The sequence below is a fragment of the Hyperolius riggenbachi genome, chromosome 8 (assembly GCF_040937935.1).
Source record: "Hyperolius riggenbachi isolate aHypRig1 chromosome 8, aHypRig1.pri, whole genome shotgun sequence".
NCBI lineage: Eukaryota > Metazoa > Chordata > Amphibia > Anura > Hyperoliidae > Hyperolius > Hyperolius riggenbachi.
Window position 1 is genome coordinate 123,772,974 of NC_090653.1, and position 13,757 is coordinate 123,786,730.

The window sequence follows — 13,757 nt, forward strand, 5'->3', positions numbered from 1 at the left end:
ACCAGTTACAATAGTTACTAAAAGTAGATCCCAATACCCACCCTGCCCTTCCTTTAAAACGAGGAGGGCTTTATCCCATAACCCAATAACATATAACCAGCTAACATAGAAGCTATAACCTAACTCCAAGTAGTAGCTGAGGAGATAACACAACAGAAGCACAAGGTAGAGACACATTAGTGCTAAAGATGGAGGTTGCACTTAAGATCTGAGGAGGGAGGGTCCGTGCCCCTAAAAAGAATGGAGATGGCATATTCCATCAGGCACCCGGTCAATTACTGAGCTCAGTGTATGTTATGTGCCCAAGTCTCAGAGGTATCCCACATCCATTATGTTATGTCGCATTGCACTGTCAGCAAGCAGGTATTGGAGAGGGGGAGAGGGGTGAAGAGGAAAAATAAGGGGGGGAGGGGGGAAAGGGGGATTAGGCCGGGGGGTTTAGGGAGGGAAGGGGAGAGGGGGGGTTTGAGTACGGAAAGAGGGAGGGATGGTGGGGTAAGGGGGTGCAGTGCAGAGACATCTGTTGTCAGTAACTGGCATAATGGAGGAAAAGACATTAGCCCATGTAAAACATAATAAAGCAGCAGTAGCTAATAATGATGCACAACATTGTGGTTGCTATTTCACTGAGCAGGCCTCCTTTTTAGGATCCATGATGTAGTAGGGACTAAAGTACAGCAGTTCTGCTTGCAGTAAAGTCCTCGGAGTCTTCAGTAGCCTATGTGGGTATCCAAATATATGCATATAAGTATACATTTCAGGGAGATTGCATAGGCAGATAGTTAAGGCCACTGTGGGTATATTAAAAGTAAGTGCGTCACAGATCAGGACAGACATTGTTGCGGAGGGTAGTTAGAACTCTGAGGCGCTGGCCTCTAAGTTGGAAAAGTTCAGCAAGGCAACACAAGTGGGAGACCAGGCCTGTTCACCATTATCAGGGCGAGGGGTCTCTTGTGAGGTGTAAAGTGAAAGTTACTCACTGTTCAGGCGATCTTGGAGGTGACTGGCGAGCACGAGGGCTTCGCGGCCTAGCTTCGAGCCAGCTAAATACCTCTTGTGGGGCTGCAAAGAACTGGGTGCGGTCTCCTTCTTCCACCCGCAGCCTGGCAGGATACATCATGGAGTATGGTATGTGTAGGTCCCGAAGGCGCTTTTTAGCTGCTGTAAATAATGCACGTTGCTTCTGGACTTCCAGGGAGAAGTCAGGATAAAAGGAAATTCTGGCGTTTTGATAGGTGATTTCCCCTTTGTTCCTTGCTGCACGAAGGATGGTGTCCCTGTCACGGTAGTTTAGGACTTTAAAGATGAAGTTGCGTGGTGGGGCCCCGGGTGGGGGTAACTTAGATGAGATGCGATGCGCCCGTTCTATAATGAATACTGAAGAGAAAGTATCTCTGCCAAAGATGTCGGTCAGGAGTGTTTCCGCGAACAGCTCAGGGTTGGGGCCTTCTACCTTTTCGGGGAGGCCTACGATTCTAATATTGGATCTGCGGTTCCTGTTTTCGAGGTCATCTTGCCTAGAGTGCAAAGTTTTAAGTTCCCGCTGCGTAGCTTGCATTGCTGGCTGCAGGGGCCTAGTAGAGTCCTCTAGCGAACTTATACGGTCTTCCGCTTGGTTGACGCGCGCTCTCAGGTTCTGCATGTCTTGCCTCACTAACGAGACATCTGTGCGGACCTCTTCCAGTTTAACAGTTATGGCAGCAAGACTTGCCTGACATGCTGAGACCCCCTCCAGGAGCTGCTCAAGCGGGCTTGGTGGTGGTGGTGGCTGGGAGGATTCATCTTCCGAAAGGTTGTCTGGAGTGCCTGAGACACTGGGTGCGTCGGCGCCATCTTGGCTGGTATGCTTGAATTGGCGAAGCTTCGCCGCCGCTTCGGTGGCTCTGCGAGTCATGACCGGGGAGAAGGGCTGTGGTTTGCGGGGATTCTTAGCTGTGTCCTGGGTGATATTAAGGGCAGCCAGGGTGCCGGCGAATATCTTTAAGACGGGTTTAAGCACGGAGCCTCTCCGATGTGCGTCTCTACCTCATGAGCTTCCGGTCACGCCCCCCCGCCACCTGCTCCATTTGGGTACACTTGTCACGTCCATCCAGCCATTCTACTCCATGGGGCCAATTTTGTTTAAATTTTAAATCCTTGCAGAAGGCACATTGAAGAATCTGGCATTATTTTGTCAAGCTTAACCCTCTTCCTATAGCGGAGCCTTGGCATTAGTTACTGTATTCATTGTTGCTGAGATGTAATGGAGGAATAAAATGTTTTACAGAGGACACTCTAAATCAACTTATGTAGGAGGCAATATTGCTTCACATCACAGATTCTAGTTCAAGCAAGGTCATGAAGGCTAGATGGAAATGTTCAGACAAGACACTATAAAGCCTTTATTTCATTTAGAGATGGAATTAAGTGACTGAGTCGCAGGTTCTTCTGCCGGGGCTGTAAGCGAGCGGCTTTCTTTATTTCTTGAGAATTAGAAAGTGTTTTTACAGCTGAACTATAGCATTCCTGTAAGCCACACTAGATGTGCATTAGTTAGGTCAGCGTTACTAGTCGTACAGAAGGGAATCAAGTGTTAATTTGTGGAAGGCCACAGAAGCCACGTCCTTGGGTGACAGATGACACCTTGTTTCATTATCTTCATTCCTTTGCTTTGTAAACTTACATACGTTGGCAGGCTACCAGCTTTTTGGGAGCACAATCTGATCTGGAATATTGCCATAGCAACCAAAATACATATTACTGCCCAGTGGAGATCTCTTTCACTTAGCGTAGGGTCTATGAAAAACGGAATTACGCTAATGATTCTGTAAGAAAAAAAGCATAGATTCTGTAGAAAAGATATGAAAATCGAACTCCATGAAAGTTTACTTCTTGTTACAGATGGTCAAGGAGATGATAAATAATTATGGCATTCATGCAAATTGCATTCAGGTTGTATTGCACCAATAAAAACCACTTCCTGGCATTGTTTGATTGGCCCAATGCCAAAGTGCATGACATTTGCATGCAAAAGAGAATTATTTGCATCTCATTGATCATCTCTGCTTATTATTTATAGACTAAAGTTATTTAACTGACTATTATTTCACCTTCCCTCATAAGGCAAAAGACTGAGATAATACGCTTTATTATTTATTATAAAACTGATGATCTGTTCAATAGAGCCTTTCAAACTTTTTGATACATTAAATATCTCAGTATTTCAAACTCCTATAAACCTGTTATTTCAGCTGCCATTGCTTTTTGAGCTCCAATAAAGTTTAGCCAAAAATGCTTCCACTCCATTCACTTGAATTTGCCTTAATGGCGGAAGTAGACTTTGGTCTCTGAAGGCTACAGTCGCACATTCGGGTTGGTTTCACCAAGGCATCTCCAGTGATCTCCAAACCTCCATCTCCATAGTGTGAACTGGCTTGTAGTCATAGACCCTGAACAAGCATGCAGATCAGGTGTTTCTGACATTATTGTCAGATGTGACTAGTTTAGCTGCATGCTTGTTTCTGCTGTTTGATTCAGACACTATTTCAGCCAAAAAGATCAGCAGGACTGCCAGGCCACTGGTATTGTTTAACAGGAAATTTAAAGGGAAATAAGAACCCTTTCTTTCCCTGGAGTTTCTCCTGTTTTGTAAAAGGTAATGGAGCTGCCATGTTCCCACTCCCCTTCTCGCAGCCCTTATTTACAGAAGTCACAGATGCTGTCTTCACACCTTCCCTTGGGATAAGCTCTTTGAAGAAGTTGTCCTAATTACCCACCCCCTCTGTTGATAAAAAGGTATTCTTTACTGCTGGGCAATGTGTGCAATAAAATAATTACTTAAGTCCTTAGCTGCATGAAACCACTGCAGTCGGGCCATCCGTTCAGCTGAAGTAGAATAAATAATAATAATAAAACCTGTACTAAACTTTAAATGTGAGACTAAAAGGTAAAATGGAGGGTTTTATAATAATGAGACACATTGTTGGCATCTTGGCATGCATTTTTAATGTGCTATTGAGATGCCCTGGGTGCTAAAAATGGGGCTCAGTTCACTTTGTCATCTATGTCCCAGCTGGTTGGATTTTACTTCATATCCTAGCTATGTATTGGAAGTACTGCGATCGTTTGACCTCCAGTTCACACCTGTCATGTGCCGTCGCATGATGTCACATGTTCCCGCGGGTAGGAAGATTGAGGGAGCGAGGTTCCCCAATCAATCTTCCGGCATCTTCAAGTGAGTATTCAGCTTTTGAGACAGTAGCTCAGCAGGACAGCCAGACAATCTGCATTGTTTAAAAGTAAATAAATATGTCAGGCTCCATATCCCTTTCACTTTAGGTGTGCTTTAAAGCAAATCTGAAGTAAGAGAGATATGGAGACTGATATATGTATTTAATTTTAAACAATTCTAGTTGCCTGGCTGTCCTGCTGATAGTCTCATGTGTTTTTCTGTAGATAAGTAAGCATCGTGTTTAATGAATAGTGAGGACAGCAAGCTGAGGTGGCTGATATCTCACACAAACACTCTGGCCTTGGCTTGGTTGAGCAGCAGATATCAGGCTAAGTGCACCGTTTTTCTTCCTGGCTACAACTTTCCCTGCCAGGTGTGAGAATCTTCTCAGGGCTTCCATCAAAGACTTTGTGCTTTGTTGTGTGCAGCTGGATGTGCCAAACGCCACAAGGACAGAATAAAGACAAACTTAAAAGAACTTCTTCACAATAGTGTCTACTCATGGATCACTTACAGCCTTCAAACAAAGCCTCCCATAACTGACAGCCCCAGAGATAAACTCGGAAACCTGAGCTTGATACTATTTTCAAGTAGCTCAATATCAAGTAAAAAAGAAAGATGGGATAAATCTAAAGCAACATTATGGTGTCTTTTGTCAGCATTCGTATATCAGGATTAAATGAAAGGAAAAACACAGGATGAAACGCCACAGACCCAGATAAATGGGATTCAGCCCACAGGCTTATAGTGGATACAATTCAGATCCATTAAAGTCTGCCCATGTAACTACAGAATATGCATGTACTATATACAGTACAATGAAGAAACACAGAAGATATCGCTTATACAACTTAGTACAACTGTCTGCTACATCAGCTACATCTGATTGTTGTATTTGGTTATTCCCATATATATTTTGGATAGGTGGGTGAGGCTTGGTTCACACATAAAAAGGTGTCCTGTCTGTTTTTGACAATTCAACACACACAAGCAATAGAACACAGCAGTACATGCATCCAGCTACATTTAAGTGGTCAGCAGGTGTCCGTCAGCCAATCAGGATACACTGTCATACACCCTTGGCCATCGTGTGAACTATTCGTGTGTTTTTAAATGTTTTTGACAATTGGCATCAGTTTTGCATGCATTTATATGGCTGTGTTCACACATAAATCTGTACATTTCCGGTCTGGTCTAGTCCTGTCAGTTTTGTATCAGTTTTGTAAGTGCTTCTATGGGTGTGTCCACACATAAAAGGTGTACACCTCCAATCCAGTCAGGTAAAACTGATGCAAAATTGACAGGCCTGGACTGGACCGAAAATGTACAGATTTATGTGTGAACCGTGCCTTAAGTGGTAAAACTGTCCTCTTGTGTGTCTTGAATCCTGGGTTTTTGAATTCTGTCTTGAGCGCTATCAGCATGGCGTCACCACCAATGTTCCTGTAAGTGTCCTTTGGGGGTCTTGTTTCCCCATTCACAGCTTGAGAACACATTGACAGGTTAGCTGACTACTCTTTCCCCCAAAGAATGCCCTTAAAAAGTGGTAGAAACATCCGGCTCCATCCATACTGCAACAGGTTTGTACCATGGATGTCACTGTCAATCCACAGCACAAACCCCTGTTCAGATCTGTCTATGTCACAGGACATGTCACATAAACATTGCTGTTTTGACACGTCCGTGCAAGTCATACCGTTCCAGTACTGCAATGGACACAATGGAACAAACATATCGGTGCATGTCTGAGTGGATTCTAACGCAAAATGACATGTCCATTAATCCATTGTGGTCTGTTCTGTGAAATAAATTGATTTGTCAATTTTCCCAGATCCCCAGAGATCAGTTTCGCAACATGGCTTCCCGATTGTAATTTTAAACGATTTCAGTCCAAAATAGATCAAAACGATTGATCCGGATGGAAAGATCTCGCGGCCGTGTTCGTGGCAGAATATTTTGGGACAAATGACAGGTTTCCCTCCATCTAAAAGGTGCTTCCCCGGGGGCCCATGCAGAGTTTTGCCAGTGGAGCGCCTTAACCTGTCTGCCAGTGCGCTCCTCCTTGTGTCCTCTCTCCATTGGCGCTGGGGTGCCTTTATTCCAGCGGCATGTTTGTTACGTGACTATGCACATGCATGAGAGTGCAGGTGCTCCGATGGCGATGGAGACAGGGCACAAGAGAAGCGCCCCAAACCGCTTTGTGTGTGGCAGTAAAAAGTACCTTCCCGATCAGATTTCAAGCACTGAGGGATGTATCTGTTGGTCAAAACTGGTGGCTATCCGCCAGTGTATGGCCACCATTAGACAAAATCTTTGCCTAAACCCCATCTTACTAACCACATGGCCTATATAATTCATATGTGACCATATTTAAAGACATGAGTTGGCAACACTGTGATGTACTCTGTACAGACCTATGGAAAATGTAACGGAATATAAATGTATAAGAACAATGATAATAATCCACAGGATCTGCTAAAATGAATTTAATCCACTGTTGTAAAAAGAAAACTAAGGATTTCCTTTATTAATCAGGAACAGGAAGGGTAGTGGTATAATTCTGCCTATGGCATTGTTTGCAGAATACTTTTGTGTCAGACGGACCACCCTGTAGTATTTTTCATGTTATTTTTACATATGCTTCTTCACTAAGGGCTGGTGCACACCGAGCAGCTTTTTTAGCGTTTCCGCTTGGTCAATGTATCTCAATGGGGTGGTGCACACCAGAGCAGGAGGCGTTTTGCAGAAACGCGTACTCCCGGGGTGAGGCATTTTTTGGATTGTGGATGCGTTTCTGCCTCAATGTTAAGTATAGGAAAAACGCAAACCGCTCTGAAAAACGGCACTTCAGGGCCCGTTCACACTTAAAATCGCAGAATTTGCGGGAGTGATTTTCCCGCGATTAGCGCGGAAAAATCACTGGACACTGCAGCGGTTTTGGAGCGATCGTGATTAGCGTGCTATGCACGCTAATCACGATCGCAAATCGCGGGACGCTCGTTGCCGGCAAACCGCTGCATGCAGCGCGGTTGCGGTTATAGCTAACCGCAACCGCGGCAGTGAGAACACTGCCACTCGCTACGTTGTGTAGCGGTTCTTGCAGAACCGCTAGCGGTTTGCAGTGAGCGGGAATCGCGCGATTCCCACTCAGGTGTGAACGGGCCCTACGAGCGGTTTTGCCAGAGTTTTTTTTTACAGAAGCTGTTCAGTAACAGCTTTACTGTAACAATATCTGAAATCTACTACACCAAAACTGCTACACAAAAACCGCAAAATGCTAGCTGAAACGCTACAGAAAAATAACAAAAAGCGTTTCAAAATCTGCTACATTTTGCGGATCTGCTAGCGGGTTTTGGTGTGCATCGGGCCTTAAATCAAAATGCATGTTTTATTAGGGTAGAGATAATACAGACACGATTTTCAGTTTTAATCCGCCAATGAACAGGCAACTGCATAGGACTCACATTTCTATAGTCGCTATATCTAGGAATCCTATCTAACAACTGCTGAAGGTTATGTGATTAAAGGATACGTACAGACGTTTGACAATCTTCTTCTGCTAGGGATTTGTACACATTCATCTAAGTAGACAGAGTCTGTTATAATCAATCATACGGTGACATCAAAGCTGTGAAGCTTCAAGCACACAGCAGCGAAATTTGAGGTATTGTCAGAATTTGAAAAATTGAAGGTGCAATCTGATCGGTTGTCTGGAGTAATAGCCAGCATTTTCCCTATGCACTATATAACACCCACCATAAAAAAAAAGAATCTATACGACATCTTCTCACACAGCACTACAGTGAAACTATTTGAGCTCCCACTGCTCTGACCACCCAAGAAGTCAAGCTCAGAGTTATTCCCGCTAATAATAAGCATTTACTGACATTACAAATTGTGTATGCCTGTGGATGCTAGTCTAGGAAATGTAATTAGGTTAGTGTTAAAGTGACAAAGCATGTTATTCCTTGTGAAATGTAAGCAGAAGCAACAGAACAGGCCAGCATGTCCGACAGCAACAGTGTATTTTCAGGCATGACTTTAATGCCAATAAGAAATACAGCACTTCCCACTAGTGGCGATACACCTCTCTACACATATGCTTTTCCTTTGTTTGCAGAAATATGACACAGAAAGGGATGTTGTCCAATCGCACTGCATCTTTATTGTGTGTACTGTACCAAGGACAGTACTGCTGCAATGCAATGGTTACATATAAATACAAACATTGGTGCTTTATACATATTCAGGCAAGGTAAATGTCACAGTGATTAATATGTTGTGAATAACCTGTGCAGCAAGGTACAAGAAACAAGAGGAAGAGAATTCTGCCTTACAATCTAAATTAATAGGGAGGAAACAAGAGGCAGGGCATTATGGTGTGTATCTGGAGTTAAAGGAATACTATCGATTCACATATTTTTTTCAGTTGACACAGGAATTGTTTGGGAAGTGCTGCTAAGTACTGGTGTATACATTTTAGTAGCAACTTCTTTCTTTACTGTTAGCAAAATACTTTCAAACTTTACTGACGCCAAAACTGAAGGCAGACTGAGCCTAGAGGAGAGGGGGAATTCCCCTCACACTTGATCAGTTAACTCTATGTGTAGCTCTGTGTGTGACAGAGAGAACAGCTGCAGCTCCTGTGTTCTGTATTTCTGACTGACGTGTCTGAAGAGAGCAGAGGAAATGTAACTAATTCTCACAGCTTTTCATACTGTTTTTGCTTTCAGAGTTTGAGATGTTTGATATTTGCTTTCTGTAGTCTGATATGCAACTCTGGCTGTGCATTGAAGCAGACACCCCTTCTGCAATTGATTTGTCCCAATATAGCTAAATCCTACCCTCAATAAGTTACAGTTTTTGCCTCTGATATTTAAAGTGAAAAGTAGGAAAATGTTTACACAGCTACTTAGACATTATTTGTACATTGTCATTTTAGAACACTTGGGTATCGATAGTATTGCTTTAATGCATTTTAAGTCATATTCTGCAAGAAGCAGGGCTTGGTCAGAGGGTGAAAGAAAATGGCCTAAATTAGATGGTATGCTCTTCCAAAATGGTGAGTTGTAAGGGTGTGTTTATAGGTTTCAAAGAAAAGAGAGTGACTGATGTGTTTTTAGAAGGGAATTCCAGAGGAATGGAGATGCTTGTGAGAAGTCTTGTATGCCCAACTGTGAGGAGCTGATTCTAGTAGAGGACAGATTAAGGTTTTACATTATTTAATAAACAGTTATGTTTAGTGGAGATTGTTTAATTGAAATACTGTCTACTTAGATGAATGTGTACAATGCTATCGCAACTCTGGGCACTCCAAGCAGAACATATGATAAACAAACATCATTTGATGTGAGATATAATCAGTGTTGAAAGTTATCCCCAATCCAATCCAACCCAGCTCTCTGTTGGCTTATAAGATAAATATCCCTTGCAAAAAACATGGTTTTTGAAGTGAAGACTTTCCTACAAAATCATTCTTAAAGAGAACCTGAGATGAGCAGTGTCTCAGATTCAATACTTACCTGGGGCTTTCTTAAGCCCCCTTAAGGCCGCTTGTCCCTTGCTGTCTCCCCGGGTGGCTCCTGTCACCTGCAACAGTGCCTGAAAGCGAATCACGCTTCGTCACGCATGTGTGGCCTGGCTAAGCGTGCTTCCTCATCATGCTCCCATCTCTGGGAATGTTCTGAGCCGTAGTACTGTGCAAGCGCAGAATGCTCCCAGCCACGGGAGCACAACTGGGGAGTGCGCCTGGCTGGTCCACACATGCACGACGAAGCGTGACTTGGCCAGGCTTTCAGACACTATTGTGGGTGACAGGAGACACCCGGCAAGACAGCAAGGGATGAGCTGCCTCAAGGAAGTCCCAGGTAAGTATGGTAACTGAGACGCTTTTCGTCTCAGGTACACTTTAAAGAGAATCTGTATTGTTAAAATCGCACAAAAGTAAACATACCAGTGCATTAGGGGACATCTCCTATTACCCTCTGTCACAATTTCGCCGCTCCTCGCCGCATTAAAAGTGGTTAAAAACAGTTTTTAAAAGTTTGTTTATAAACAAACAAAATGGTCACCAAAACAGGAAGTAGATTGATGTACAGTATGTCCACACATAGAAAATACATCCATACACAAGCAGGCTGTATACACCCTTCCTTTTGAATCTCAAGAGATCATTTGTGTGTTTCTTTCCCCCTGCAGCTATCTTCCACTGAAGTGTCAGGCTGTTTCTTCCTTCAGAGTGCAGACAGCTCTGCCTGTATGTAATTCCTCAGTATGTGAAAGCCCAGTCAGCTCAGAGGAGGATTTATCCAGCTTGTAAAAGATAAGAGAGAAGAGAGAAGCTGCCCTAATCTAAATAATACACAGGCAGTGTGCAGAGAGGGGCCTGGAGGGGGAGATGCATCACAGAACCACAACACTGAAGAACTTGGCAGCCTTCCAGACACAGGCTGACAAGTCTGACAAGAGAGAGATAAGTTGATTTATTACAGAGATGGTGATAGTAGAACGTGCTGCAGTAAGCCAGAACACATTAGAATAGCTTTTGGAACTTGTAGGATGATAAAAAACAGGATGCAATTTTTGTTACGGAGTCTCTTTAAGGTCAAAATATTTTAGGAATCCAATACATTACCAAGTCCAGTGGAACATAATGGTGTTCTCCTTAAATGTAGTAGTGTAATTTGGTTTCATTGTAACCTATTCCAAGATGTCACAGTTTAGGGGTATCGTGCAAGAAAAAATGTAATGACTGTGATAACCTAGAGGCTAACAAATACCCATCCTAAGCATGTAGCCACAGACTGGTTCGGTCAGCTGCCTACATGTATCAAGATATCAGGAATTACATTCCAGCACAGTGATTTCTTCTGCAGAGCCCATTGTTGTGAGCCATAATGCAATGGCCACGAGCAAAACATCAGGACTGTTTTTAGTACATTAAACTTGTTTCATTCAATAAAAAACAGGCTGTCCGCATGCAACAAGCCGTGTCTAGGGAGAAGACTAGACGACAGTCAGGATTTTGGTGGTAGGAGCAGTGCAGACACTTTTATGTGTAGAGCCTACAAACCAGATCTGTCCTTTTTTCAAATATTCCCCCAGAGGCAATCACTATTATTCAAAGTCTAAGTGTGACTGTAGAATAATAAATAGTATGTGACACAGAGGCAGGCAGCCGGCTAGATATATGCTGCAGTACTGTGTTTGCATTATGTGCCTTATATTTTTTAGGTGCCATGTTAAACAGCATAGGAGGGGTGAATGAATTCACCTGGTGACATATTGGTAAATAAAGAAAGTGAATTTAGCAGTTCCAAGTACCTGCAGGGGAATTCTGCCTTTCCAAGGTACATATAAAACGGTGATGTTTCAAATACAGCATTGGAGTAACCGGGACAGGCTGTTCTTTAAAGTCCTATACACACAGCAGATTATGAAAGACTACACTATTACGCTGAAAAACTTATTGTATTTCATACAATTGTAGCTGCTGCTACTGTTATTGAGAGCATCACTTTCTTCTGAGAATGATCCTGTATCTCGGAATGAATGGACCGGCATGATTCTAGCTTAGTTAGTGTTTTATGGACTGACAACGATAAACATGGTGGTGAGATGAGCAGTGACATAGCTTAACCCTTTAGCAGCTTCCAACAACAATTTTAGTTTGAAAGCTGCTGTGCATTCTAAATCTCTGCTGGCAAATCTCGTTTAGCTGCCTAGTACAGCCAAACGAGAGGGCGGCAGGGAGCAGTTATAGTTACCTGTTTCAGGCAACTTCTTCTTTTCCTCCACCAGCAGTTCTGAATTTCCAACAGGTCTTCTGGGTCCCGATCACATGATATGATGTGATCAGGATCCAGGAGACTGTCTCTGCACTGAAGCGCCAACCTGTGGTGGAAGAGGGGAGATGGGGTGAGAGGTGATTGCATAGCAGGTGCTTTTACCTTCTTTGCCACAAATTGAGGTTTTGCAGCGGGGGTAGGTTAAGTTTAGAAGGGGTAAGTTTAGGAGGGAGAGTGGTTAAGTGTTGGGGGGGGGGGGGGGGGTTGTGTTAGGCATAGGTAGAGGGAGGTCTTAAGGTTAGGCATCAGTAGAGAGAGGTCTTAGGGTTAGGCATCGGTACAGGGAGGTTTTAGGGTTAGACATCAGTAGAGGGAGGTCTTAGGGTTAAGCATTGGTAAAGGGAGGTCTTAGGGTTAGGCACTAGTAGAGGGAGGTCTTAGGGTTAGGCATTGGTAGAGGGAGGTCTTAGGGTTAGGCATTGGTAGAGGGAGGTCTTAGGGTTAGACATCAGTAGAGGGAGGTCTTAGGGTTAGACATCAGTAGAGGGAGGTCTTAGGGTTAGACATCAGTAGAGGGAGGTCTTAGGGTTAGGCATTGGTAGAGGGAAGTCTTAGGGTTAGACATCAGTAGAGAGAGGTCTTAGGGTTAGGCACTAGTAGAGGGAGGTCTTAGGGTTAGGCATCAGTAGAGGGAGGTCTTAGGGTTAGGCATTGGTAGAGGGAGGTCTTAGGGTTAGGCATTGGTAGAGGGAGGTCTTAGGGTTAGACATCAGTAGAGGGAGGTCTTAGGGTTAGGCATGAGTAGAGGAAGGTCTTAGGGTTAGGCATTGGTAGAGGGAAGTCTTAGGGCTAGACATCAGCAGAGGGAAGTCTTAGGGTTAGACATCAGTAGAGGGAGGTCTTAGGGTTAGGCATCGGTGTACGGACATCTTAGGGTTAGGCATCAGTAGAGGGAGGTCTTAGGGTCTGGCATCGATAGAAGGAGGGTTCTTTGTGAGAGCAGGGTTAGGTTAAGACATAGTAAAATATTCGTAAAGATTACCGATTACTAATTTTACAGATATTCTACTAGCAGCAATCCCCCAGTCCCTTTTTTTCCAGGAGCCTTTTTTACATCTACAGTATGCTTACTGGATAACTGAAGTTAAAGATACATTTCTTTAATGAACCCTGGAAAGGTATTGAACACTACTGTGCTGCATTGCCTATAATCTGATTTAACTATATGTTTATTTCATTTATTATCCACCCAGTCAAAGTGGATCAATTTTAATGTTTTCAGGTACAGGAGGCATATTCTAAACTATTCTACATTCCACAACTTGCTGCACTGCTTTTGTTACCAACATTTTCAGCATTTCCAGGACCTGAAGCCCTAAATCATAAGAAACACATTGGTGGATTTTTATTTCACACAAATGCATAACTGTTTAAGAAAGCTGACTGAAAAGAATAATAATAATAATCATGAGAGCTACAAAGAATGGTGAGATTTCAGTTTAGTAATCGTTCTCATCTGATTTATTTTCTATTTTTTTCTCTCTCTTTTCTGTTGGCAGGATCCAAATGCTGGAATCGTTCCCAGAATGCAGGAACCAGGCTCCATACCAAGTGCAGGCCCTGGGCCTAGTCCTCTCACAGCTAATGGCTACATACGCAATGCACTCTTGAAGGAGCAAATTATGAGGCGGCAGCAGCAGGTTTGTAGAAACCTTTCCTTTACTTATCACCTTGGTGAAACTTGTTTAGGATATGTGCTG

The 13,757-nt window shown here is 43.4% G+C and overlaps 1 protein-coding gene across 1 annotated transcript in view; it reads left to right on the forward strand.

The window, feature by feature from the left end:
• MAMLD1 (mastermind like domain containing 1) overlaps nucleotides 1-13,757 on the forward strand; it is a 290,944-nt gene that overhangs the window by 266,053 nt on the left and 11,134 nt on the right. The window contains exon 3 of the mRNA XM_068251019.1: nucleotides 13,557-13,697. Coding sequence (XP_068107120.1) covers nucleotides 13,557-13,697 — 141 coding nt within the window. The remainder of the gene's footprint in view (nucleotides 1-13,556; nucleotides 13,698-13,757) is intronic.